The sequence below is a fragment of the Acanthopagrus latus genome, chromosome 15, assembly GCF_904848185.1.
Source record: "Acanthopagrus latus isolate v.2019 chromosome 15, fAcaLat1.1, whole genome shotgun sequence".
In the NCBI taxonomy this organism is placed as follows: domain Eukaryota; kingdom Metazoa; phylum Chordata; class Actinopteri; order Spariformes; family Sparidae; genus Acanthopagrus; species Acanthopagrus latus.
Window position 1 is genome coordinate 21,139,603 of NC_051053.1, and position 26,967 is coordinate 21,166,569.

Genomic DNA, 26,967 nt, shown 5'->3' on the forward strand with positions numbered 1-26,967 from the left:
TTAAGTCTAAAAAAATGCATTTTAAAATGAATAAAATGTGTCGGCAAAGGTCGCCAAAATACTAGTCTGGCATTATTACACATTTCTGCAAAACCACCGCATATGTTTACATCTGAACGAGTCACATTTCACATCCACATTACATGTTTATGGGATGACTTTCCCGTCAGCAGTTGGAGGAGGTGGTTGTGGCGTTACAGCATTTGTAATTTTGAAACCACTTTATATCTTTAACGAAATGTTGGGACATTGTCCAGCTATGTTTGTGGGAACCAAACCGGACATTTGTGACGAGACGTGTCACTTTTTTCCTGACTTCAGCCAACAACTAACTAGACGAGAAGTTCAGCTTTGTCACAACACAGAGCTGAAAATGTGTTAAAAAAAAAAAAAAACCCTGTGAAGTTGCAACATGTCTGTGGTTTGCAGAAATATAAACAAGTCATCTGGGAAATGGATTTGGGTTTTTTTTTTTTGGGTGGGGGGAGTTTTAGGACTTCTGATTATGAAACCAAACAGAAAAAAAGCCTTGGGAAAAAATAGTCTTAGAACATATACATACGGTTAACTGTTCATTTATATACTGATTCAATATCTTTAGTAAGTATAATTTAGGAACCACAGTCTTTATAATCATTTTTTTCAGCTTGATCTATAATGAACAGTCGTTTTGATTATAATAAATGATATTCTCCATTCCTTACTTCAACCATGTTCCACTTTAATTGATGCTGTTGAGTATGAACAGATAAAAAAGTAACCGACCAGGCTCATCATTTTACATTATAATCCATCTCCAGCATGCTATCGTCCTATAAAGTACCCTATACCACCGCATTATGACACAAAATGTTAAACCACAGTTCAGATTTGTCTTGGAACCATCCGTTCTGCTTCTTCTGAGAATCACACACGTGCTTGTAATTTGTTCCTTGATTTAAAAGTGTTCATCAGAACTGATCTCGACCTTTTCAGGCACAGCGCCGCATGTGGCTCCGCTAAATCTTAATCTTAAAATGTTTTCTTCCCTCCCCGGAATGCACCATTATCCCCACTCCAGCTTCTCATCTGATTAATCAGGAACACGGCATCCGATATCACGACACGTGAAGCATCGAATATTGATGAACGGGAGGGTGTGAGGGTCAAAAAGGCTTTCTGTTGACTGAGGGAAACGATATGTGGCAATCCTGTCACTGTGATGACTTAAACCTGGAGCTTAAGCACCTGATCTGGCTGCCTGGTGTTATTGTTGCTGTTCTGTTTTAATGTGAATTCATGAGGGAACCCTTTAGTTCCTCTCATAACAAAAACCCCACAGTGTGGACAAAGTACAATAGAGTCATTGTTAAGTTTTATTATTTTTTTTTAAATACTGATCGCTCATTCTTTGGATACCATCATTTAAAGTTCCACAGAGAGAGAGTACTGTTGAGACTATCTGACAGTAATTTGATGTATTTCTGGAGAAACATTAGGCTCAGGCAGACATTTTTCATCAATATGCACCAAGGAGTTATCAGTGGGAAATGTGGTGATGTGGATTTATGTTATGGACGACGTGGAGGGTCAAAGCTTTAAAAATGTTATGGTTTTATTGCTGGGAGTTTTTAATCCTCAGCTGAAATGATTCATTGTTCTCCATGAAGTAAAATGTAATGAAGTTTGAATGTGAAAAATGCAAAGAAATAAAAGGTTTTGAGGTATTTATCAATAAATAAATTTGCTAAAATACACTTACTCACAACTGTCCTTGGTCAGCTTTCATCAAACGTTTGAACTGACTTGCCATTCTGAAGAAAATGTGGTTTGCAGCCAAGAATCAAACACCTCTGGGAAACATAAATGCACCGATGACGATCCGACGTGATTTCAAGAAACACACGTCTTATCAAGTTCGTGCTTGCTCACCCAGTTTCTGAGGCTCTTTCCTCCAGTTTCATCCCACAATTTAAACACATGTGCGTTAAAAACGTAACCGCATGTCGGAGTTAAAGTGTTTATCTGTGTGTAAGTAAGATAAGTGAAATGTGAGAGGGTTTGCTCTGTTGAATCCAGGCGTCTAATAAAAGTAATACCAGGTGTGTGTAGCCAAAGTTAACAATCATAAAACACTGAGATTGCAACACTTGACCTGGATTCTGTCAGTGAAAAAACATAGAACTTATTAATTGGAAGGTGAGGAAATGTATTTGTTTGAACACAGACAGATGACTGAAAGATACTTTTGATTCATTATCATGAAACAGGCAGAGTCGTTTCTTCAATGTCTTGGAAGTGGCCACATCGGCAATCATGTCAGCTTTGAACAAAAGGCCATTATGGCAATGATATGGGCCAATGATGGTTTAGCAGCTGAATAGATATGTTTGTTTTGCTTTTTGTATCCGTATTTTGAACCCAGATGGTGGGAGGTCTTCATCATCATCATCATCATCATCATCATTGAGATAAAAGGTGAAAAATACGTTAAAAAGTCAGAATTATGAGATAAAAAGTTGAAACTGTGACTTCATGATAATGACTTATTATCTTGTTATCTCAACATAATAAAGGTTATTTTTCTTGTCATAAGAACTTATCTTGTTATCTCGAAATAACAAAGGCTGTTTTCTCGTGATAACGACTTATTATCTCGTTATCTCGACATAACAAAGGTTGTTTTCTCGTCATAACAACTTATTATCTCGTTATCTCGACATAACAAAGGTTGTTTTCTCGTCATAACAACTTATTATCTCGTTATCTCGAAATAACAAAGGCTGTTTTCTCGTGATAACAACTTATTATCTCGTTATCTCGATATAACAAAGGTTGTTTTCTCATGATAACGAATTAATTTATTTCGTTATCTCGATATAACAAAGATTGTTTTCTTGTGATAACGAGTTTAGGGGCTTCTGTTATTTCAGATAACGGCTGATCTCAGCTTCCGTAGAAAACCCTTCTATTTTTTTCAAAAATACTTTTTTTCCAATTATCTTTTTTGTTTAAAAAACGCTCTCTTTTTTTTGAAAAGTCAAATGTCTTCAAACAATGTAACATTTTTCAGTGATCTGCAGCAATGTGGAGAAATCTCACCTCCAAAATGAATAGACTCCATTTACAGTATCCTGATCTTTGACTGTATTTTTTTTTCAAAAGTCAAATGTTTACAAATGTTTTTCAAATAATGAATTTTTTTCATTAGATCATTAAAAAAACCTGAAATATTTTTCAAAAATTGCTTCTACTGTTTTAATCTTCTTTAATTTTTCCATTTCCAACAATGTATATAAAAACCCTTTAAAATATGTTTTTCTTCCCACAAATGTATTATTTCTTTAAAAAATCAAATATTTTCAAAATTTTACATTTTTCTGATTTTTCAAACACATTTTTTTTCAAACGATCTTATCACTTTTTTAAGAATTCAGATTTTTTAACCAAATTTTCTTCCAAAAATTTCTTTCAAAGTGTTTTCGAATCATCTTCATTTTCAAAAACCATGTGATAAAAAGTAAAAACTGTGAGATTAAAATCCAAAATTAATAGATGCAATGTTAAAATTATGAGATGCAAGATGAACATGAAATAAAAAGTCAGACTCATGAGATAAAAACTTAAAACTACAAGATGAAAGGTTTGAACTGTGAGGTGAAAGCCATAATAATGTCCTGAATGTTGAGGTTTTATCTCACAATTATGTTTTCATTTTTTCTTTCTCTTCAACTGGTAGAAATGGTCTTCCATACAGAGCAGAACAAGAACTCTGTTTTCATTTCTCACACTTTTCTCACAAAACCACGTCAGCAGATGCAAGTAGTTCTCCTGCTGCAAGTCTCCAGAGTTATCTGTACCGATGAAGTCATCGTGGTGATTACCAGTTTTGCCATCTCATTTATCTATTAATGCGTCTGTGAACAAGGGTCAAATCAATACAAAGTTGTTTTTATCCCTAAATACTTAATTTCTGCTATCCATCTTGAACTTGTGCTACACTTCCTTCTGCATACAGTAGATACGTGTTCCGGTACATGTGCTGTCTGACTTCTGCTTCTCATTACTGTTTTATCATTCCCATGGTAGGAAACAAATATGCTGCTTTTCATTCTGTTTTCTTTAATACTTTTGCAAAATGCTGCTTATTTGCTGGTTTTATTACGCGTGCAGCCCTTTAAGGCATGTTTTTTTATATTAGGGTATAATAAACTTTGTATAAGCTTTTATAAGGAATGCTGTTTGAGATAAAAAGCCTTACCACATTATGTTTAGTGATCGCAGTGATAAGATGATAACAGAGATTATTGTTTTTTGTGATCTTGTATTGTGTATTTTCTGTGAGTATTGACCCTTTGGTTGAACTGGTGACCACATCACTGACTCACCAGCAGACGCACTGTGAGCCTGGATTCTTTTTAAGGGACGTGACCACCAATGTTGGGAAAAAAAAGTTTCTCCACTTACAAAAGAACCTGTGACATTCCTGTTACATAAACCTCATACCATTTAAAAAAACGCTGACTGGCTGTAAGAGCGCACAGTTATTTTCAGCCCTGGTAGTCAGAGCTGGAGGGAGATGCTCACAATCGCACCATGATATCCGGGACACGTCCAGTTTAAAACCACCGCCATGCCAGTTTGTCCACTGACACGCCATGTTTGGGACAGTTTGGTGGGAAATTCAGTTGAATTCGTTGTTACATGTGGAGGCTGAAATCACATTAAGACTATGGGAAGAAGAACCATATATAAACACACACAGACACTGACAGACATGCAGTCTCTTGTCAAGGGTAAGCTCATAATTCTTCTTGTGAATAGAAGTTATATAATGAAAAGAGACTCCTTTTGCTTGTCCCAACCTGTCTGACCTATGTACACAAAACTGATGTGTGTGTCTCTGTGTTTGTGTGTGCGCGCTGCACATGTAAGACAGGTTGTAAAGTTTTTGTGGGTGGACAACCGTGCCAGATCTGCTTTTATGAAAATAATCAGCCTTTCTCTCTTCCCCTTCTCATTACTCCCCCCACCCCCCCACCGCCCTCTTCCCTCCTCCTTTCTTCCGATGAGATAAAACATTATCCCATTATATGACGAGGGCCTCTCTCCGTCTCAGGGCCTGAATCCCCCTGCTGCAGCCAAAATCTCCCCTAACACCTACACACAGTCACCGAACACATGCTGGAGCCGCACACACACTCGTGTTAAGGAGGCTAAGAAATTACCTCTCAGCCCCCCCTCCTCCTCCCTCTCTCTTTTTTTTCCTTTCTCTTCTTTGGCAGCTGCGCGTCATTTTAACTGTCTTCTATGAAAACCTGGTATTCATAACTGCTGGTCATGATTCCACCCCCGAGCCCTGCGAACATCATGATGGTAATAGTTTAATCTGCATGGTCGTGACCCCGTCCCGTTGTTTAGATGTGACCTGAGTGGGAGAAAGAGGCTCCCTCGGCACGCACACACACACACACACACACACACACGCAGGCACGCTACAGCTGGGAGCCATTGTCTCCATGAGAAAGCAATGGTCAGCTTGACTTAATGTTCTATCTATCTATCTATCTATCTATCTATCTATCTATCTATCTATCTATCTATCTATCTATCTATCTATCTATCTATCTATGCAGTATTTTCTAAGTTGGATACTGTAAAGCAATGTATCGCCATTTTGGTTAATACGCTCATTCACTCATTTCCTGTGTCTCCGTAGTAAAGGAAGTACAGCAAAGAAGTAAAAATCAGCACCATGTCCAGCAGCTGTGAGGTGCTGGTACACATTGACATTATTTAAAACACGCGGTCATTTTCGCGTCATGAAGCGATTTTATGAGTTTTTTTTTCCAGCTGTTTTCCACTTCAACAGTTGTTTAGGAGAATGCTTCAACGCTGTTCTGTTGCGAAGCTCCAGAAACATTTCGTGGACCGCGAAGCGCTCCTCACCAAGCCTCCCATCGCCACGTGGATGAGTAGATGATAACCGAATCTTAATTTTGGGTGAATTTATCCTTTAAGCCCTCCTAAAAACCCACACTTTGTCATTTTTACATTCTTTACTCTTCTGTTTTCATGCAAAACTAACAAATTAGATTTTCTGTGCTGGCAGGCAGATTTCATTCTATTTAACGCTTGACTTGGCCTGGTGTTTCCCCGTGTTCCTATTATTGCTAAGCTATGCTAACCAGCAGAGAAAGGACGGTGAGTCATGGATGAGCAACCTCCAGGAAACATGACAGAAAGACGTGACATCCCTTCACACACACACACACACACACACACACACACACACATGCACCAGCACACACACACGCCACCTGACTGGAAAAGGCCACATGTGGCCTGCAGAGAGCTTCTCAACACCTTTGTGTAAAGAGGAACTCTGTGGTGGACTAATTAGCATTAACCATGCCTGTGTCAAAAGTCCACCCACGGCCTTATCTGGACCGGTTTCTTAAAGCTCAAAGGCTGTTTGTGAAATCATATTTCATGTCAAAACGAGTGGCTGACATTTTCCAAACAATTCATCCCGGAGGCACGTGCAGCCGTGTCGCAACAGGGCAGCAGCCTCTGCATAGAAAGGCAGAGACTTGGTTAATCATTGCACATCATCCAGAACCAGCGCCTTTCTCAGGCAAATACATATGGAACCGCCCAAACAAACAAACAAAAAAAACTCACGTTGATGAAAGTGTCTTTTATTGGATTTCGCTCGTTCCCAAGGCGGATGGTAGAAGCGCAACGGTGCATCTTCCCGCAGGTGACGCCTCATGACACGATACTGAACTCCAGGGCTGAGATATCAAAAGAAACCCATAAATATAATCAGTACCCCAGTGTCGCTTAAACCTCTGATTACAACATAATGACATACAGTGGAGGTGTGTGTGTGTGTGTGTGTGTGTGTGTGTGCAGAACTTGATTGAAAGAGTGTGGGCTAAGAATGTCATAACCTTGCACACATAGGATGGGTGGAGGCTCCAGACATTGTGGAGACAGAGGTTATAAACGAGGGAAAGACATTTCTCACACAACACCATTGTTAGTCTGCTTTTACAGTACAGAACATCTCAGATGAGTAATGCTTTTATGATATCGCCTCGAAAAAAACAAAACAAACTGTACGTCTCGGTGTTGTTTGCACGGTCGAGCGTACGAGGTGGCGATAAGAGCTCACACAAGAAGACCACCTCAGATTTATTTGAATATTCAAGTTGAGTGGTTTGACTCAACTGCCACCCCAAGTTTTTCTCCTGTCTTCTTATTGGGATGATTCCTGACCTTTATAAGCTGCAAGCTCAAACGTGTTGCTCTAACAACAGCAAGGATCATCTTTATATGACAAGTTTTTAAAGAGTTTTGACCTTTTACAAAAAAATGTCCCCTCTCCAGGCGCCTGCGCCAGAAATCCCACATGTAGTAACTAACCTTTTCTCTTTAAAGGACGACTTTTTAAGACTGCTAGTTGGTTGAAATAACAATCTCCGCCATGGTAGTTACGTTTTCACCAGAATTTGTTGGTTTATCAGCAGGATCACATAAAAAAACGGGGAAAAACAAGATTTCCATGAAACTTTAGGTGCAGATCCAGATGCAAGATGTATGTGGCTGATATATGAGTAGGACTGTTGGGCCTTGGCGGAGGTTTACACTCTACTGAGTGCCATTGTAGTTTCACTTGCTTACGGCGCAGATTGAGGATTTTTCTAGAAATGAGTGTCAGGATCTTGAAACAAGACCAAAAAAAGCAATTCCTTAAATTTACAGTGGTGAAAAGTAATCGAGTACATTTACTCAAACTCTGTACTTAAGTACACTTTTGATGTACTTGTACAATACTTGATACTTGATTTCCTTTTTATACTTCTTCTCCACGACATGTTGAAGACAAATATTCTTCTTTTTACTGTACTTACACCTTTAGTTCAAAGTTATTTTTAATAAAACATATTTTGATGAACATGATAGTTGCAATATTGAAACATAAATTGATGTCACATTAATAATACACCTATGATGATATCTATATCTAAATCTGACATTGTGACAGCTCTGATACAAAATACAATATAATCAACTAGTGAATGATGATGTAATCATATCACTCTGAGCTCCCATCAGTATATAAAGTAGTTAGTTGGTCATTCTTTTGCTTTCTGTGCCAATAACTAGATCTAAAATATATAAATACATTAAATACATTAAAAACAAACTGTCTCCCCAACTTCTTGTAGTGAAAAGAGGGAAAGAAAACAACACAAATGAATCAGACATTTGTGTTTTACAAATATACAGTTGATCTTGATAAAGAGCGTTTTCCTCTTATCTCCATCTCTATCTGCAGGTCAGAATGTTTCACATGTAAACAGCCGGCGTAATCTTTGTCCTCGATCATCCACATGTACAAAGTCAGGACTTGCTGCTTTGCTATAAATACACTTCTGCCCCCAGAAAACAAAATGGAAAGTGGCAACCATCAGTTTAGTGCCAATTCACAACAAACGTTATCTCATGACATCTTGAATCAATTAGAGCTTCAACATTACAGTTATAGTAGTTATCCAGTAACATAATATATTGTGTATGATTTTGTGGGGCACTCTACATAATGGTCACTACACTTACACTTTCACTTTGAGTGCCTGCCTTGTACATGTAACAAAGTAAAAGTAAAGTTGTTTTTTTTTACTTCCTCTACTAAGTAAAACATCAGAATATTTTCCCTCCACAGTTCATGATGAACAGATGACAAAACCATCAAAGATGTTCTGCTTGTTTTACAAATAAAAAAAAGAAAGAAAAGTAAAAGTAAGCTCCACTCTGGGACTCCTGATGACCCGACAAGAAGTTTATCTGCAGTTCATCTCTGTGTCTGTTGCTTTTCTTTGTTCAAGCTCAGCTGCTGCTTTATTGACAGAACGCAGTCTTGTCTGAAGGCAGGAGGTGACAAAATCAATCCCCCCTCACTACAGACTATAGCAATCAAATCACAACTAATTAAATCTTTACGATGTCAGCCAGTATCGCTGCCCCACTTTCTCCCTGTGACACTCGATCTGCCTGTGTCTCCATTGATCAGGCCTTCTCCTCCTCCTCCTCCTCCTCCTCCTGCTCCTCTTCCTCCTCCTCCTCCTCCTCCTGCTCCTCTTCCTCCTCCTCCTCCTCCTGCTCCTCTTCCTCCTCCTCCTCCTCCTGCTCCTCTTCCTCCTCCTCCTCCCCCTGCTCCTCTTCCTCCTCGTCCTCCTGCTGCTGCTGCTGCCGGTGGCAGTGTGAGCCCAGAGGAGGAGAAGCTACAGCTCAGCGCCCACTTCGACTGATCTTTTTCGATTGTGTAACTTCTCCACGGGTCTCTCTGTTCTGTTGTGTTCTGTGGAAAGAAGAAAAAAAAAAAAAAAGAAAGAGAAAGAGAGAAAGGAAAATCATTACAAGTTTTACCTTGAGGCATAGGAGTGAACAGATCTTTGTCAGGCCTGCTTCTTTCTCCCCATCACTTTCACTCCCTCTCTTGTCACACACACACATACACACACACACCCACACACACTCACACACACACAGTCGGAAGCAGAGATAATATTTTCACTGAGGGCTTCTTGAGCTCTGCAGATGGAGGGGAAAACATGCCACTATGTGTTCCACGTCTTCCTGCAGGTTGCTGTGTTTGGGTTCCCTCCAGTTTCAGGAGGGTCGGTCAGTCAGTCTGTTGTGGAGCACATCATCAATAAGGGCGCAACGATAACTCAATTACCCAGTCTCACTTTGGTGCTCCGACCAATAATAATCTATTTACCCTCAGTGGATGATCAATAATCTGATGGTGGGAGTGACTTTTAATGTGTCGGGAGAGAAACTGTGATTTGCTGCCCTCTACTGCTTTTGTCTCACATTACATCTGTATCTGACAGCGATCTGCACAGAGGAGCCTTCTCTCTGTGGTTACACTACAGGGCCATCAGTTTCAACATTATTGCCCTCACTAATGGCTCTGACTGCTGTAATAATTTCCCTAACTGATCGTATAATCTTCACTCAGACAGTCATTAGCGAGCCTTGCCGTCATCTGGAGGACGATAGTAAGAGCTGCACGGCTCGATTCTGGAAAAAACAAGTTGGGAAAGCATCAGCAAACGCCTCCTTGTCTTTGTTAAATCACATTCTAATGCACTCTAGTGTGCATGTTCTTCTCCCTTTTTTTGTCCGTCAAATTGCACTTTTAAAAATCATGTCATTCATATTTTATTTAACAGGATCATAATGAAGTTCCGTGGTGCTGCAGAGATCCTCTCACCTACAAATCTTGTTCTCCAGATGTAAGGAAACGTGTTTGTTTTGAACAGACGCCAACAAATCACTGTGATTTTAATAGTTTTGTTAGTACAAATGGAAAACTGTGATGCAAAAATGATCATCACCGCTAACTGTGAATCACACAAGATGATTTCCTTTTACCACAACAGCAGTCTTTAATTTTTAAAGCTATGTTTCTTTGATTTACGCTTTCTTGTAAAGCAGCAGCTTATTAAAAAAGTTTTTCCTTGTTGTAATTTCACTTTTAGATTAAGTCTTCTTGTTCGGGGTCTACTAAATATGGATAGTGTGCACCATTTATCCTTGTTCCAATGCATAGTATTTTGTTTCTTTTCCATATAATTATGTGAAACTTTCAGACATCAAATTGAGGTTTGTTATCTATCTTTATATATATTTAATCTGGGGAACGTGATTGATCGCGGGCCTGCAGGCACTCCCTGTTACAGATGGATTCTCTTTTTGACAAACTGTTTGCCTGATGAAGGGAAATAAATGTATTTTTGTATCCTGGAGTTTGGAACTTTCGCCCATGAAATTGATGTTCAAAGTATTTTTTTTTTCTATTGTTATCATCATAAAATAATTTTTTTTTTTTTTTTTTTTCAGTTTCTTCGTCTTAGAATTCATAGCAGACTCTACAAATGATCTGAGGCCGACGTGGAGACCAGTTTGTCACTTCCTGCCGCTTCCGTTTATCTTTTCAGTACAATCAATACTTGAGTTAAATGTTGCTGTGGCTGGTTTATGAGCTTGTACTGCTCCACAAATCTTTCTGAGACTTTACGCATGAATTCTGCTCTTTGATATTCACATGTATCAGTGTCATTTATGTATGGTAACTAATGCTATTATGTATTTGTGTTATAAGCTGTATGTCATGTGTGGCCGACTGCCTTGGCATCAACTAATGAGCCTTTGAATAAAAAATAAAAACAAATTTCATGTCAGGTTTTGTCATCAAGTCTTGCAAGGAGAAAAAAAGCCTGAGTGTTCTCAAGTATGCTTGAGAGCCTCACTGCTGACAGCGAACGCTGAATTTATTGGAAAAAAAACTACAGCTTCATTCTGTTTTATCCAAACTTTTCTCAAAGCATCTGGTAAGTTTGAACGACTTTACAGAGTCATCACATTTCATTTCTGACATCACTGATCACCAAGACCCGACCGGATTATCACATATCTAGTTTTATCTCATTCTCCTTCCCTTCTTTATGATTCTATTTACATGTCATGGCATTTTAATGACATTATCTTCAGTGAAATACTCATCTTATTAAAGAGAAGAGAATAAAAGAAGGAATAAAACCACTGGCGTGATGTGTGAGGCTGATCTGTGTGGTTCTTTAGCTCAGTTTGATATAGAACCACCCGAGATGGCTTCAACAGAGGATTTTCCCACGCAAAGCCAGTCCAACACATGGAATACTTTTCATAATGAAAAAATACATCTCTGACTGTGCCGATGTATCAAACCAGGAACATTTATTAGATACCGCGTGTGCAAAATGGTAATGTAAGAGGCGAGTGCGAGGCCAGACAGGAACCCAGCCAGTGTTAGCTGGTGAAAAGTCGAAGATTTACACATTATCTTAATTTTCAGCCACATGTTCTCCAGCTGACGTCTTCATAGCTTTTCAAAACAAACCAAAAAAAACAAAAAAAACAGCACTCAGTGGGAAACAGAGTGTACACACATATTTCACAACAGCAGCCGTCCTTGGCAGGGAGAGTAGAAGCAGGGTGCACATGTGACAGAGGGAACAGCAGAGTGAGTCGCTGCTCTGTAATTAAGTTCACAGGTCAAACAGAGGAACAGAGAAATGGCACAGAGGCCTTCATAAATTAGCAACAGTGAGGCAGGCTGGCTGTTTGTGTTAACTTACAGGCGCTGACGGCAAATAAGTCTGAGCACATCCAGCAGCTTGGAAAATATCAGCCAGGCCGTTTGACAGATCGTCATAAAAACTGCTGTCCGAGTTTAACATTCTTTGCAGTGCAGAGATCCTCGAGGACACGACAACACAAACAGACCCACGGCTGAGAACATGTGACGCGCTGATAACGTTTTCATGACATAAGAAATATAAATTTGACACAGTGGTTTTATATTTAATGTGTGTATACGATGTGTACAAGTGGACAGTTTGGGAGCAACGATCTGCTTCCTGATGTTTAAACTGTACAGTGTGTCAGATTTCAGCTTTTCAGTGAAGAGTTATCACATAAACTGGTTGCATTCATGGATCATGAAAGTGTGTTTTTTTTTTTCCATACGCAGATAAAAACACTGTTATGTTACCTCGAGATTTTTAGGGGGGAGGATGTTGTCGATGCCTCCAAGTCAGCAGGAGTGTACAAAGGAAATATCAATAATTCCTGGGAGGGCCTTAAAACATGAAATAAAAAAAACTATAAAACTGCACAACCAGAATAATTGTGTGTTTGTTTCTTGGTTTACACTCTTCTTCTCTGAGAGGTTTGATAATGAAAAGTTAAAGACCCCCTCAGCACATCAGATCAAAGGATACTTAATACTTAATCTCTTTTTCTCTAAAGAGGCTCTGTGTAACAATTTGCAACAATTTCAATGTATTAATCATTTTTTTATAGGCCATATGTGAGCAGATTGGTGAGCAATGACACCTTCCTCGTCTCTTTCGATGGCTGCTGGACTCTGGATTTCTTTGTGAAGGATGTGACTTCATGCACTTTCTTCTTTGGCATCCAAACTATTTGTGATGTCACAAATCATGCTTGTTGGCGTGTCTCCTGCATCGTTCGACAGTGAAGCTGAAACATTCAACTGTAGGAGCGGAAAGAAAAACTGCAGTTTTGGCTCGAGGGGAGGGACTCTAAGTGTTACATAAAAGCAGTATCTTATCTCTGAATGTGTCTCTGCTGAAAGTGAAAAAAGTGAATGTGGAAAAGATCACGCATTGCAAAGGACCTTCTTCTAATCAGAGAGGATCAGTGAGGAGAGGAGAGGCACTCAAATCACGAAAATGACCCCTGATGCACGTCCGGCACGGACTGGCCTCCCTCCTCCTGATGTCCAATCACTCGCCGCAGAACAAAATAAGCTTCGATGGGAGTTTTAATGAAGACACATTTACATGACAACCTTGTACAACTCATCACCAACACACATTTTTAGAAATATATTTGGTCCAGCAAAAAACAAAATAAAAACAAAAAATAAACACCAGTTATTTTACACACATTATTCAACAGTACATGCACATACACGCGTCCTCCCGGCCCCCCGTCTGTGAAACTAGATAACACTTTAGCCCAAAGTACTCGGTTTCTTTTCCTCGACATCCTGCGGCCTCCGTTACAAGCGTGAGACAGTTCTACCACTTGCACAGTTAAAAGTTTGCTTTTGGTGCCTGGTGACGTTAATATTCCTCACATTTTTATCCAGAAAAGTGAACTTTTGGTGCTCCTCAGTGGTACGACTCCTGCAATACGCGGCCCTGGTGTTTGACAACATCGAATCTAACTCTACTATTACTCTTACAGTGGTTTGATAGCACCTGATGGTTAATAGAAGTCCATTTAGTGTTTATTATTTCAGTAGGTGAATATATTTGTACAGCAGTTAGTTATGAAGCCCTGAGGTCAGCCATATTAATTCTGTATCACATCCACACAGCTAATCGCTTAAACACCTTTTACGACATCCGTCTCGCTCCCCTGGATACGAACACAGACGACTTCTGTACAGGGATGGCACACTGGCACACACAGCACACCACGCACATGGACATCATCTCACACACAGCACTGCGTTTCATCACCACTAAACAACCGACAGCGAGGGAGGGGGGGATTTATTTCACGGCAAGTTTAAAGAGACAAACGATTTAGGGACAATTATTTGTCTGACAAAACTGGATGAAGGACAAATATTTCAGCGTTTTCCCACCGTCTTGTTTTTCACCCCCGATTTGCACATCTGACATATACGAATGTAAGAAAAACAGACATCTCTGCTGTTTGTGAAAGGAGACAAATGGAGACAAAAGACCCATCAGAGTGACATTCCTCCTCTGGTGTTTTTTGCTCTTTTGCAGTTGTGGTAACAATTTGTTTTTTTAAAGGGACACTTCACACCCAAATCAAAAAATGAGTGTCTCCTCTTGCCAGTGGTGTCATTTATCCATCTGGAATAATGGAACAAGCTGGCACTTGGCTTGTGGTGCCACTGAAATTGAATTTGAAAAAGTGAACGGCGATGTGTCTCTCGCTGGAAATCATGACCTGGTTAGTCAAGATAATTCCCACATCTTGTTGCAGATCATGTAGCAAGTATTGACTTATAACCATGTAACTATAACTTTAAATATAACTACCAACTGTGTCGCCTTGTAGATGGAAGTGTGCATGTGCTCACTGACGAGAGACAAGCTAACTATCAGCAGCTTAGTGTTATACGATAACGCTGTCGAGCGGTTGCTCTTTGGCTAAGTTTAGGCACAAAAAGCACTTGGATAGGTTTAGGAAAAGATCATACTTCGGTTAAATAACTACATTCAGTCTTGTAACACACTGACGTAATACAGGGAAATTTCTTAAGTAAAATCCAGGATATGACTCATCCAACCTCTGCGACCATCCCCTGACGTGGACTTTCATAATACTGCACGAGAGGTGCGTCAAACTTAGAAGCATGCAGGGCCGCTGACCAGGCTGCTGTATCTGAAGCACTGGGAGTAAGAACAGGCTGAATGTTACAGCTCAGCCACAGAGGACACCATCAATGTTTACATCCACCCTACAGCCTCTTGCTCGCGAGTAGATGCACGCATGCGTTGATACACAGTGATACATGTAGTCTACAACAAGGTCTGTGGATCATCATGAGTCAGGATTTCTCAAAAGAGACGCTGCCGATGGGGTCAAATGGGTTTTTTTTTCTCTCGCTTTGAGCACTTCGAGGCCGAGTGCGATCCAGTTGAACTGTCCCTTTAAGAACTACATTTGGCGATGGGGTGTCAAACTCTCTGACTACAGTGGGGCTCATATATTTTAACCCGTTCCTCCAACATACAATCTAGGCTCCTACATAGTAGTTTACCCATTTAAACAAGATAAGGACTAACAGCCATCACTGGGATCTGAGTTTTTTTTTTATGAACATGTATTTTATGTACAAGGAAAAGGAGTGTAAATATTAAAGGACGTAGCAGGAAACCTGGGAAATATTTCAGCTGTGGGACTCTGCATCTAAAACTCTACAGTAGAAGTTCACTAATTTTCTATTATTCACACCATGCAGGACGGGATTTTTACCACGCTCCTTTTTGTCAGGACCTAAAATCTAATCTGCTCCAGTCATTCGCATCAACTCCACCTCGAGACATCAACAGCACTAAACCACTGATGAGAGGGGGGAAAAAAAATGAGCTGGAAAAAGGCACTATAGAAACATCTTGATTCACGGGGCGATCAATAGAGCCGTCTGGACAGAATAATTGTGATAGATCAACCTGAGAATTTAAAATGAAGCCGTGTTTTTGATCCGCGTGGGCTGAAGCGCACAGAAGGGATCCTCGGCCCCTCAAAGAGGAAGAAGAGACCGACACGAAGCCGCTCAGCTCCCAATCTGCACTCGGGGTGATAACGATATTACCACATGGGCAGGGAAACTTCAAATAACTACCCGTTTTCTTCTTCCTCTCACTTATATGTGATTTGTTGCCAGGTAACCGTGGCCTCAGAGAGTCTCTGGTGCATAATTTCTTCTCATTTGTGGTTTGAGCCGAGCGATGTGAGCACTACAGAAAAAGCCTCAGCGGATGTCACATGCATCCTTTTGAGAGTGTCATCTTAAGGTAACTGGCTTCAGTCCACCGTGAGCTGCAGATTAAATGCCCGTTCACAAATGCAGCCATCACAGAGGCTCATTTTTATATGCCAGTGTCGCACTGTAAAGGAAAAATTCACACTCGGATATACTCTTAACAGATGTCCTTCACCCTTTTGTGACGCAGTCCAGCGGTTATTCAGCTTTGAAGGAGGATGATTTTCTTTTTCTGCAGCCATGCTCCTGACTCAGACTACTACTGTACATGCCTGGCAGGTACACATCTATGGATTAAAGCCTTCAGAGGCTGGAGAAATTGGTTTCTTTGCCTTTTTAGGGATGGTTTTCTCTCCCTTTGCATGATGTAAATTGATGGCTTTTTCTGATTTAGGGATTGAACAGAAAGGTTTTTTTTACAGAGATAAAAGATTATTATACGACATTTTTAATGGGAACAAAAGAATAACCCCGTCAGACCAGCACTGTGGGATAAGTAACCCATTTTGCTGTGAAGAGCAACCTTACACCGTCTGAAACCTTTGTGTTTTCTGACCTCTAGTGGGCTGACGTCTGCAGGCACCACTTCAGCCACAGAGGGTAGAAACATTTGAAACTGTTGGTCAGCAGTGTGGATTTTTCCTTTAATGACCAACACAAGAAACGTGTGTGCACAATCTGATATCGCCATGTTGGTGTTGTCCTTACAACAACATAACTAATGTGCCACTGAACACATTCTTGTAATGTTACAGCTTTGCAACCCGGGAAAAAGTCCAGAAAAATATCTACATGGGAATTTAGCTTTTCTTAGTCAAGAGATTGACAGGGTCTGTTTTTAGTTTTTGTGCCAAAACCTGAACAAAATCACTATGTAACAACACGCTGACCTGTGGTGTCCAGGTTGAAAGTCCTACACTTGACTCACGCGTCCACCACAGCCCAACAATGATTCTGTTGTTTTGTGGTCAGCTGCAGTGACGATCCTGGAGCGACATTAGTTATGATGTGCCAACAACACCAACACGACGGGATGTACGCAGTCAAACGGGCAGGATGGGTTTCTCAAATGGCTCCAGCTGTACTTCATTCCAATAACACGACCCCATCGCTTCTCAAACTACACGTGCGTGGGATTGGTTGATATCAAATGTATTAAAAATCATGAGCTGACAAGTGATAAAGGGAGGCTCTGAAGATTACAGGTGTTACTTCAAGGTGAACAGTGATTAGACATGAGACGAGGACATTCAGTGGGTCACACACACACACACACACACACACACACACACACACACACACACACACACACACACAGACACACACAAGAGCAACAATGACAACAACGATGCTTTGGATTAGTGAAAAAGTTAAAAAAATCACAATCTTGAGTCTCAGTGACAGAGTGATTATGGACGTACACTCACAGTAATCCGTAAACAAAATATACACATACGTACTGTACCTTGTACTAATCTACAGTGGAAATCTTTTTCTGTTTTGGTTTATACTCGTTAAATTTTCAGTCTTATTTCATTGGTGTTTTTTTTTTAATCATAAATTCCATTTCATTTAGCTATGTATATTTACAGAACTTATAAGTATCTATTCGTATTTTCCATATTTTTCTGAGTGCGCTGTATACTATCATCGGGTTCAAAAAACTAAAAAGGAGGATCTAATAAACATGTCGCTAACTTTACAGTTCTCCTCAAAGTGCAAGACGTAATGTGGGGGGGGAGGGAAAGTGCACAGCTCTGCTCCACCAGCGTAAAAAGACTGTCACCTCACTGTAATATGTATTCACACATCAAACCATGCTGACTGAGCAAGCACACGCATCGAAAACCTTTCACTTAAGAGTCTCCGTGATTCCAGCGTGACGTTAACATGTTGACTGCATCACAAAGCAAAGCAAAAGTGCAGCCGCGCGGCACAGAGCTTAAAGGCTTCTAGTTTTCATTAGTTTGTTTTTCAGTTCTGTGTTTTAGGGTTTACCAGTTGCTTTACCAGTTTTTTTTATTTTTTTATTGTTTAAGCTATTTTATGTTTTGAAGATTTCTGTTTTAATGAATCATTAAATGTTTCCCTTTAAATCTCACTTTCACTGTGGTGTTTTTTTTTTTTTCAGCCACCAGACGTGAAATCTCCCGGGAATATGAAGGCCGACTGGGGGATGTTGTTAGTGTTGTTGGTAGCTGCTGCTGCTCCGAGGGGAACGGGAGGCGATCTGGTTGTTTCTGCGACAGTGGTGCCAAAAAACAAAAACCACCTGGAACACTAAGGGTGGAGTCTCCCTTTCCACTTAGAAATGTTTAGTTTATAGTTTTTATCTTAGCTAATCCTAGCCAACATCTCCTCGTGCTGGTTTTGCTGATAAATTTTGAACACATTGACAAACTTTTACATTCTTATTTAATTTTAAGTTGGTTTGTAACAACGCAGTACTGTTTCAGTAATGCTATGTTTACCCAAAGTCCAGGTCTTATTTCAGTAACTAAATATTGTTTTTGGCATGAAGGGTTTGTGTTTTGTTTAGTTTTAGGCACCTATAAAAACTCTGCTGTGGTATAATGGTCTGAGTGTAATTCATTCCACTCACGCTTGCATTGGCTGCACATAAGATGGCATCTAAATCAGTGACTTGGCAAGAAAAGTTCCACTGGAAGAAAACAGCGTGCACATTAAGAGTCCAAATTGTTTCCAATGCTTCCATTTTAGATGAGAATGTCTTGGGTGAAATTGATTTTTCTAAAGATAAATCGCAGACAGTGAATCATTTCTCCACTTCAACATTCACACAGAAAAGTCACTATGCACTTAAAAAATCGTGTTTTTAAATTGCCAAATAATTTCACAGCTGATTGATGTCAGTTCACCTCTGATGAGAAAACAAGTCACAGTCCCGGAAGCTTTTTTTAAAATCTACATTAAGATTTGAGGCGACATTTGTTTTTTTTCCAGTGACTCAGTTTTTACTTCCCTGACTTAAATCTTGCCAGGAAATATTATCCAAACCCCTGCCCACTGGCCAGGATTGTACTTGTTGCTTGGCAACACTGACTTAGTGAAGGACATTTTGAACGTGTCCTGCACCGCAAATGCCGAAGTACAGTTAAATACACGGGTAATAAAAGAAGACAAATTAGATGAACAGTGTGGATAAAAGCAGGCTGCAGATTTGATGCCGTTAATTTCTTCTCTGAATCCACCTCCTAGTTTGAGGGAGGCGATCCAACGAGCACTCCTCTGCCAGATATGGAACAATTTCCGTGATTTCACATGAGAAATGGATGCGTCTTTGTGGGTCTTTTAGAAGAACATGAGGTCACTGAACAATATTAGAGTTTAAAACCAACAATCCTGATGAAGCTGAGTTTTGAGTTTTTGCCTTTTCATTGATGAATGCTACCCTTGTCTCTGTGCCACACCGCTGCTTGTTGCTTTACGTCTTCCTCTATGCAGCAACATGACTCGTCTGGATCACGACGGCCGAACGTTTACATCCTCAGGCTCAGCTTGGCGCACACAAATGGCAGTTCCACTTGCTAAAATACATACACACACGCGCGTACGAAATAAAAAGTTTCAAATCCCACCTGGAGCTCGTTTCACACTAAACAAGAGAACATCACAATCCAGATTCTTTATGCATGCAGCGGGTGAACACACCGTAGTCCTGGTTTACTAAGCTTTTTGTTACAGGGTCACAGGTGTTTTTTCTTCTTTTTTTCGCAGAGTGTAAATATCGAGCTACATGTAGCCTTTCAGCCTGCAGGCACACGTTTGAACAGTCACGCGGGAGATTCAGGCTCACGTTAGACTCTCTGACAAGAGTCTGAACTTGTAGCTGACATCATTTAAAAGGTGAACTCGTCCCGGGTTTGTTTTTCGGCTCTGCTTGTGAAATCGGTCCTGCTGACAAAATCCTTAGTAAATCTGCGTGGTTAAAAGTTAGGCGAGTGGACTGTCCCATGGCTCATGATTCTCTACTGTGTAGTGTGCAGTCATATGTGAGGGAATATTTACAGTACCACAGAAAACAACCAGAGGAAGAGAGACACAGGCTTGGCATTGCTTCAGTATCATCACATCGACACAGACCGCGGAGTCTGTACAACCGTAATGAAGAGTGTGAATGTACGTGTGGGGGATTGTGTTTGTGTTTGTGTTTGTGTGTGTTTTTTCTTCTTCTGTGCGCTCCTGCTGTCCTCCTCCTCCTCCTCACTGTGTGGGAGAGCAGTCGTCTAAATCCAGCAGCTCTCTGACCAGTCTTTCTCCGAACTGCGCTCGGCTGTAGCGTTTAACCGTGTAGGCGTCAGACATCTTGTAGAGGATGTACGCGTTATTGATGGCGATGCTGATGCTCAACCAGAACACCTGCTGCCAGGTCTTGTTGGGCTTGTGGAAAATAAAGTACCTGTGGGAGAAAAAAAAAAGAAGCTTCTTACACCTGAGCTTCTTTTTATAGATTAAATTAATTAATAAAGTTCACACTCCACTACAAATAATATGTCTACAAGCAAGACTGTAACTTTTAAGGATCAGCAGGTGTTAAAAACAGGTTAACGGCACACTGTTTCACCTCATTCCCCACTTCCTGAAAGCTGAAATTGGACCACAAACGGGAAACAACAACACCAACAACAACACCTCAGGATGTACGGCATTAACTTTGAGTTTCATACCCACACAGGGTTTAAAAGCCTCTTGGATGAGAGGTGAAACATTTCCAGTTTTTCTGTTGATCAATGAAACATTTCTGTTTTAGATTTCCTATGATAACTATTTTCATTTGTTAGAGAAAGAGTGCATATTTGCTATGAGTCATGACACAGAATATGTGTTGTGTCTGACATTCAACCCTCTAGTCACCATGAATCCACTGCAGGAGACTGTTGTAAGCTGTCGTACATACTTGCTGTACTTGTCGTCGTATTTGCAGATGTAGCTGAGGTGCGCCGCAAAAGCCTCGACGGCCAAGGGACACGGGATCTCCCCACTTTTCCTCTTAATGATCATACCTGCCGTGAAGGAAAAAAAACACATAGCACAAACTAAGAGACAGCAGAGAAAAGAGATTCTTGTTTTCCCCCCCGACTCAGTTTTCACCTGGCCAACAACAGGGGAGACGAGGGAGAGGAAAAGCGAGCGCTCCTTCTTATTGATGTTTTTTTGGCTTCTTTGTTGCTCGGTCCCTGGAGGGCTGCTTTGTTTAATGGGCCATTTTCAAAGCAGGGATTCAGACTGTAACAGCAGGAGGTGTTACTAATAATGTTAACAACGGCTCCGTTAGAGTTTGTCGCAGTCAGCCATGAATGCACGACATCGCAGTCCTTAAACTGGGATCTGAAAATGGTGTGCAGCCATTATTAACCTTTACTGCTGGTTGAACGCTCCACTTTCTGGGCTGTCACTGGTTTTTGATTCAGATTTTAAACAGAGAAAAACATCGTTAAATGTCTTTAATACTGAGTAAAGACGTACACAACTCACCATGTGTAATCATGTGACACTATTCACATAACAACCACTAACCTCGATATGCTTTTCTCTGTGTTATCTAGATTATTGCTTGGAATTACAATTACGTTTCCTCTTGTTTTTGCACAGAGTGAAAAACACTTCCAGCTCACATACCCACGCACACACACCGAGGGAAAAGAACATCAATATTAGATAGTAACAGTTTGAACCGATCTGGGGCTTCGCTTCCACACTCTTCATTCAAAACACTCGCACACACACACACCACACCGCAGCCCCCTTTCAACCAGGTTTAACACCTAACAAAATGGTTTAATCGGAGTGGATTACGCTACGGGAGGAGGGGAGTATCATGAACCTGTCGCCTCCTGGAAATGGATTATCATGGATTACAAGCTCTCATTGATTTTCCCTGACATGAATGCTTAACTATGGTAATCTGCAACCAGAAACAACAGCACATATAATCTTGTTTTCCCTGAAAGACCGTCAGGTAAATGGCAGCCAGAAGACATTTCAAATATTACATCACACATGTGTGAACAGTCTCCCGTCAATATCTACAATTCAACGAGACAGATGTAATTTTAGAGTTTTATTTCTGGGTGTATCAGAGCAGCTTTTACCTTGTTTTGTCGGGGAGTAAGCGTTGCTGAGGAACCTGAAGTGTCCCTTGTTGTACCAGCTGATCAGCGACATGCTGCCTTTCATCATTACTCGCGACTGGCCGCGCTGCGCCGGCGTGGAGCCGCAGACCAGCATGTTCTGAGGCAGGCCTGTACAGTCGCTCTTCCTGGTGCTCAGCAGGCCGCAACAGTAGATATCTGAAGAGAGACAAATACAAAGACACGTTAACATTTGAGAGATAGAATCCAGAATGGTACTAATGCAAAAATAAAGTGTTGAGTACATTAATCGACCAAACAATGTAAATCTGTGACTGTAAATTTAATACGATTGGTTGGTCAGTTGAACAAAAAGCACTTTGAACACATCACATCGGGCTTCATGAAGCTGTGACGGGCATCTTTATTTCTGTTTTGACTTTTTAATCTAACAGAAATGTTACATTGCTGCAACTTCTGTGCATTTATTGAGGTTTTTTCATGCATCCTGCTTTCTGATGTGAACTCACAGAACAAACTGCTGTCGAGTGTTTATCTCTCACAGCCGAAACCACTTCAGCTCTTCTCGTCTCTCGTGTGTCGTCTCTGCCGTTTTGCTTTTTTTTTTTTGACTTTCCACCCATTTCATTTCTTTACTTCTCACATGGATGAGCTGCAGTGAAAACAATCATTTGGCTGACTGCTGCTGATTTAAGTTCTCAATTTGGACACTGATTTCTATCTGTGTTGTAGATGTGTGTGTGTGTGTGTGTGTGTGTGTGTGTGTCTGTCCACAGTAAGTACCGCGGTCGCGCCGGGTAATTAACTCTGTTAATTAATGCAGCACGATAAATTTGAAAGAAAATATTGCACAATGTGTTTGCAAGCTAACTTGTGGCTGATTGTGTTTCGGCTGAATGACTCGTGGTAGCTTTGTCCAATTACTGCCTAAATACATGATATTGATTTAATCTTGCAACTTTTTCTCTACTTGGCGCACAACAGCTCTGCCTGATTGAGTTTAAAATTGCTCCTCTGTTATCGTTTAGTGAAAGAACATTTGCGATGGAAAACTTTTCAATTTGTTTCTTTTGAAGGCGTCTTTTCAAGGAGCCTGCTGGGCTGAACGTACGCCCCCTGCCTTCACCGACTCATCTTTGGCCCTTTACAGCATTGTCCCACATTCGCTATCATTATTATTACGAAAGAGGAAAAATAGGTCACTGAGGAGAATTTTAATGTGACTCAGCCCAACACAATGGGATTATACTTTCATAATAAAAGACGTCTTTGGTATAATGAGCATGGAAAACTGCTTCAAAGGCCGATTATCAGCATGACAAAATCACAATTTTCCCCAGAATAACTGCAAGAAGTCAAGCCTTAAACAGTTAGACTGGGATCAGACAGGCAAACTGATGGATGTTCAGTGGTGTTTCACTTAAGTGTCAGCTAAAGTGTTCACTTTACCTATTGATTTTTAGAGCGGTGACAAGGCTAAACGCTCCCTGCTGAATCTTCCGTGATTCAGCATGCAACAGTCAATAGCAATGCATCGTGGGCGTGTTATTGTTGATGCTGTCTGAAGTGCAAAAAAGTCACTCAGTGTAAAATTGGGTCAGAACTTCATGTAACTTCTTTTTACCTAAAATAAAAAAGCATCACAATCATGTTGATGGTTCAGTGTCTCGTAACAGGGTGAATGGTGTCTCTGTGTCACAGCGTTACACACATGTTCACGTCAACACATAACACTGTTGTGACGTCATGAGTTTTGTTTGTAGTTACCACCTACGTCACATCTGACAAAATGCCAGTTTATACGTAATGATGCCTTGAATGGAGAAAAAACAGTATGTGATTTAATTCCACTTATGTTAAGTAATTTTCTACTTATGAATGTGAATATTTCCAAACATGACAGAATAACTTAGCTTTGTGAATTAGCCTACAATGGCAATGGATCGATATTATAATGGTATCGGGATCTGAGACTATATATCATCTTAGATTTTCATTTTTGTTATGTTGTTGTCCATTGTCCACATTACTGGTGATTATTTTTCAGAAATCTCATCGTGTTAAGAACTTTTCAAAGAACCAATAGTCATTCCTACAATATCGATCAAGATAAATGGTCAAAAAAATGTTGTGATATTTGATTTCTTCCATTTATGAAGTGCTTTTGAGGAGAATTTTAAAATGTTAAGGTACATATTATGTATTGTACAATAGCTTTCAATTGTTCCAAGAATATTTTTCAGCAACATTACGTAGAACATTAGTATTTTGTGCAGCCACACCACTTTTGTAAATTCGAATCCCGGGTCTGTATCAATTTGTCGGGTGCTAACTGCAAAGAAAACTCATTACATCATAACAAATTCATAGTACATTTCAAAGTAAACATGTTTATAACACTGTGATCTAAACCTCTCAGTGAAGTAACATAGTGAAGAAACAAATGATGGGGGAAGACAGAGACACCAGTCGCCCTATTACGAGACACTGTGCCATCAAAATGGTTTTGAAGCTGATAGTTTGAGGCAGAAATGTCACATAATGTTTGAAAAAAGCATGTAGGATGTTACTACGTGTCAAACAAATGAGGCATGCTCGTGTTTCTACACATTCCGATGTAGTAAAAAGAATTTTTCACTTTGGTGTTAAACCAGGTGAAGAAAATGAATCACTGCAACGGCACACTGCAGGGCTGCGATGTCTCATTTGGAGGTGAAGCAGGCAACAGACTGTCTTCCAGCCTGGGGACGCTATCATCGCTCCGCGATAAAAGATAAATAAAGAAATTAAAAATGCATACAGATTACAATCTGTACATCGTAACAGAAAACGAGGACAAGAGATGATGGAGATGAAGGCGAACTGAAGAACAGAAGGTGTTTGTTTTTAAGGAAGAACTAATATCTGCTGCTGACATTTTGTCTGCGTACCTTGTTTGCTGAATTCGGAGAAGAGGCTGAGGCTCGTGATGGACGGCCCGGTGAAGATGATGGTGTTCTTGCCAGAGATGTTCTGGCAGAGCTGCTTGGCCACGAGGCTGTGGAGCTGAGGCTTGTTCTTCAGGGTGGCCAGACCGTCTGTGCCCTGACCCTCCTTCAGATGGACGGAGATCTGCAGAGTGGGAGGAAAGTGACAGGACATGTAGATAAAACAGATATAGAAGAAATCTCTATTTCTGTTTTGAAAATACTGTTAATTTTTTTTTCTTCATTGTATTTTTGATATGTTTGATGAGCCAGTATTGGTTATTTGTGCTAAACTCTGTTGGTTAATACACTTTCATCAGTTAAAGTCTTTGTGGTGATCGGTGATTAATTAATGATATGTGTCGTTCATTTGTTTCAACATTTGTAAGTGTATATATAGTAGATGAGATGTTGGAATCTCTCCAGCAGTGTCTATGGCAACAAAAACAGGTACATTTAGCTAAAACATGATCTTTTTGTCATGGACACTGCCAACATGTGCGGTTGGTAACTCTGCCAATTAGAGCATGAAATCTCTGGTGGGTGAGGAGAACATTTTGGGGCGTCCTTGTGGCTGCTAAGAGCAAGTTATGTAATCTTTCACCTGGCATATTTTCTATTAATGTGACCATTGTGACTGGTGGGTCATGGTGACTTTGCATTCACCAATCCACCAATGTTGTACAGATTAAAACACTCCTCTGCCTGCAAGCTGACATTTCGTGTGATCACTCTTCTGTTGATTCTCTCATTAAGGCACACAACGCACAAAACATACGGTAAGAAATACAATTTTGGCCAGATGTTGTGGCAGAAGGCAGGAAGCTCACCAGGTGTCACCAAACAAAAGCGTTCATCCTCTGAAAGACATGAATGTGCTTGGTCGATTTCACAAATATCTGCCCATTAAGTTTTCATACTTTCATCAGGCCCCAACTTTTTAAATCTTCTTAAAATATGTGTTATCTTCAAACTTTTAGGGATCACAGAAATTATTCAAGTGCACCGATGGGGGGTTGTGAATATTGATAACGTGACCATCTGGCTGGTTGTTGCAGCGGCACGATGCCCTGGATCAAGGCAAACTGAGCGGTGCTCCTCAGCTGAACACACTCGTACATGATGCCCTTGAAAGTACGAGTCACAGAAGAAATACGAAGAGGAGCTGTGTCTCCAAAGAAAAGCCATCATCAAATGTAGAAATGTACACTCACAAACAGTTCAGTGTCCCTGTTGCACTCACATTTATGTTGATGTTCACAAGCTGAACGGCATTAGCCTGATTAGCCTGCATCTACGCAAGGCCTTTAGCTATTACACTAAGTGGTCGGTCCGTGCCTCCGTGTGTGTGTGTGTGTGTGTGTGTGTGTGTGTGTCGCAGCACTGGCTAATGGAATCTCATTGATTCACTCCATTAACTCGTTTTTATTTCTAAGAGTTTCTTTCTCTCCCTCGACACAATTCATTTAGAGGGAGAAGATCTCAGTGCAGACACACGTCCGGGTACAGCGGACTGGTAAAGACAGAGTGACTGCCAAACGGCCACAGTCAGTGTGAATGATAATGCTTATTTGTTAAATGGACGGGATGATGGGATATGGCTTTTAATGACAGGGTGATGTTTCTTACGCATATGTCGTTCTGAGAAGACAAGTAAAAATGACTTTGAGTATTCAGTTATTCTATTTGATATGAACCCAAAGGAATATATGGCAGATTAAAATTCTGATCATGATTTGTCCTCCCTCCACTAATGTAATTCTGGACTACATCCAGGCTAAAGAAGGAA

The 26,967-nt window shown here is 40.4% G+C and overlaps 1 protein-coding gene across 1 annotated transcript in view; it reads right to left on the reverse strand.

Annotated features, from left to right (window-relative positions):
* Nucleotides 1–13,369: 13,369 nt before the first annotated feature.
* pgbd5 (piggyBac transposable element derived 5) overlaps nt 13,370–26,967 on the reverse strand; it is a 28,230-nt gene continuing 14,632 nt past the window's right edge. Inside the window, exons 4-7 of the mRNA XM_037124304.1 lie at nt 25,143–25,323; nt 22,213–22,410; nt 21,018–21,123; nt 13,370–20,519 (exon numbers count right to left, since the gene is read on the reverse strand). Coding sequence (XP_036980199.1) covers nt 20,324–20,519; nt 21,018–21,123; nt 22,213–22,410; nt 25,143–25,323 — 681 coding nt within the window. The 3' untranslated portion in view covers nt 13,370–20,323. The remainder of the gene's footprint in view (nt 20,520–21,017; nt 21,124–22,212; nt 22,411–25,142; nt 25,324–26,967) is intronic.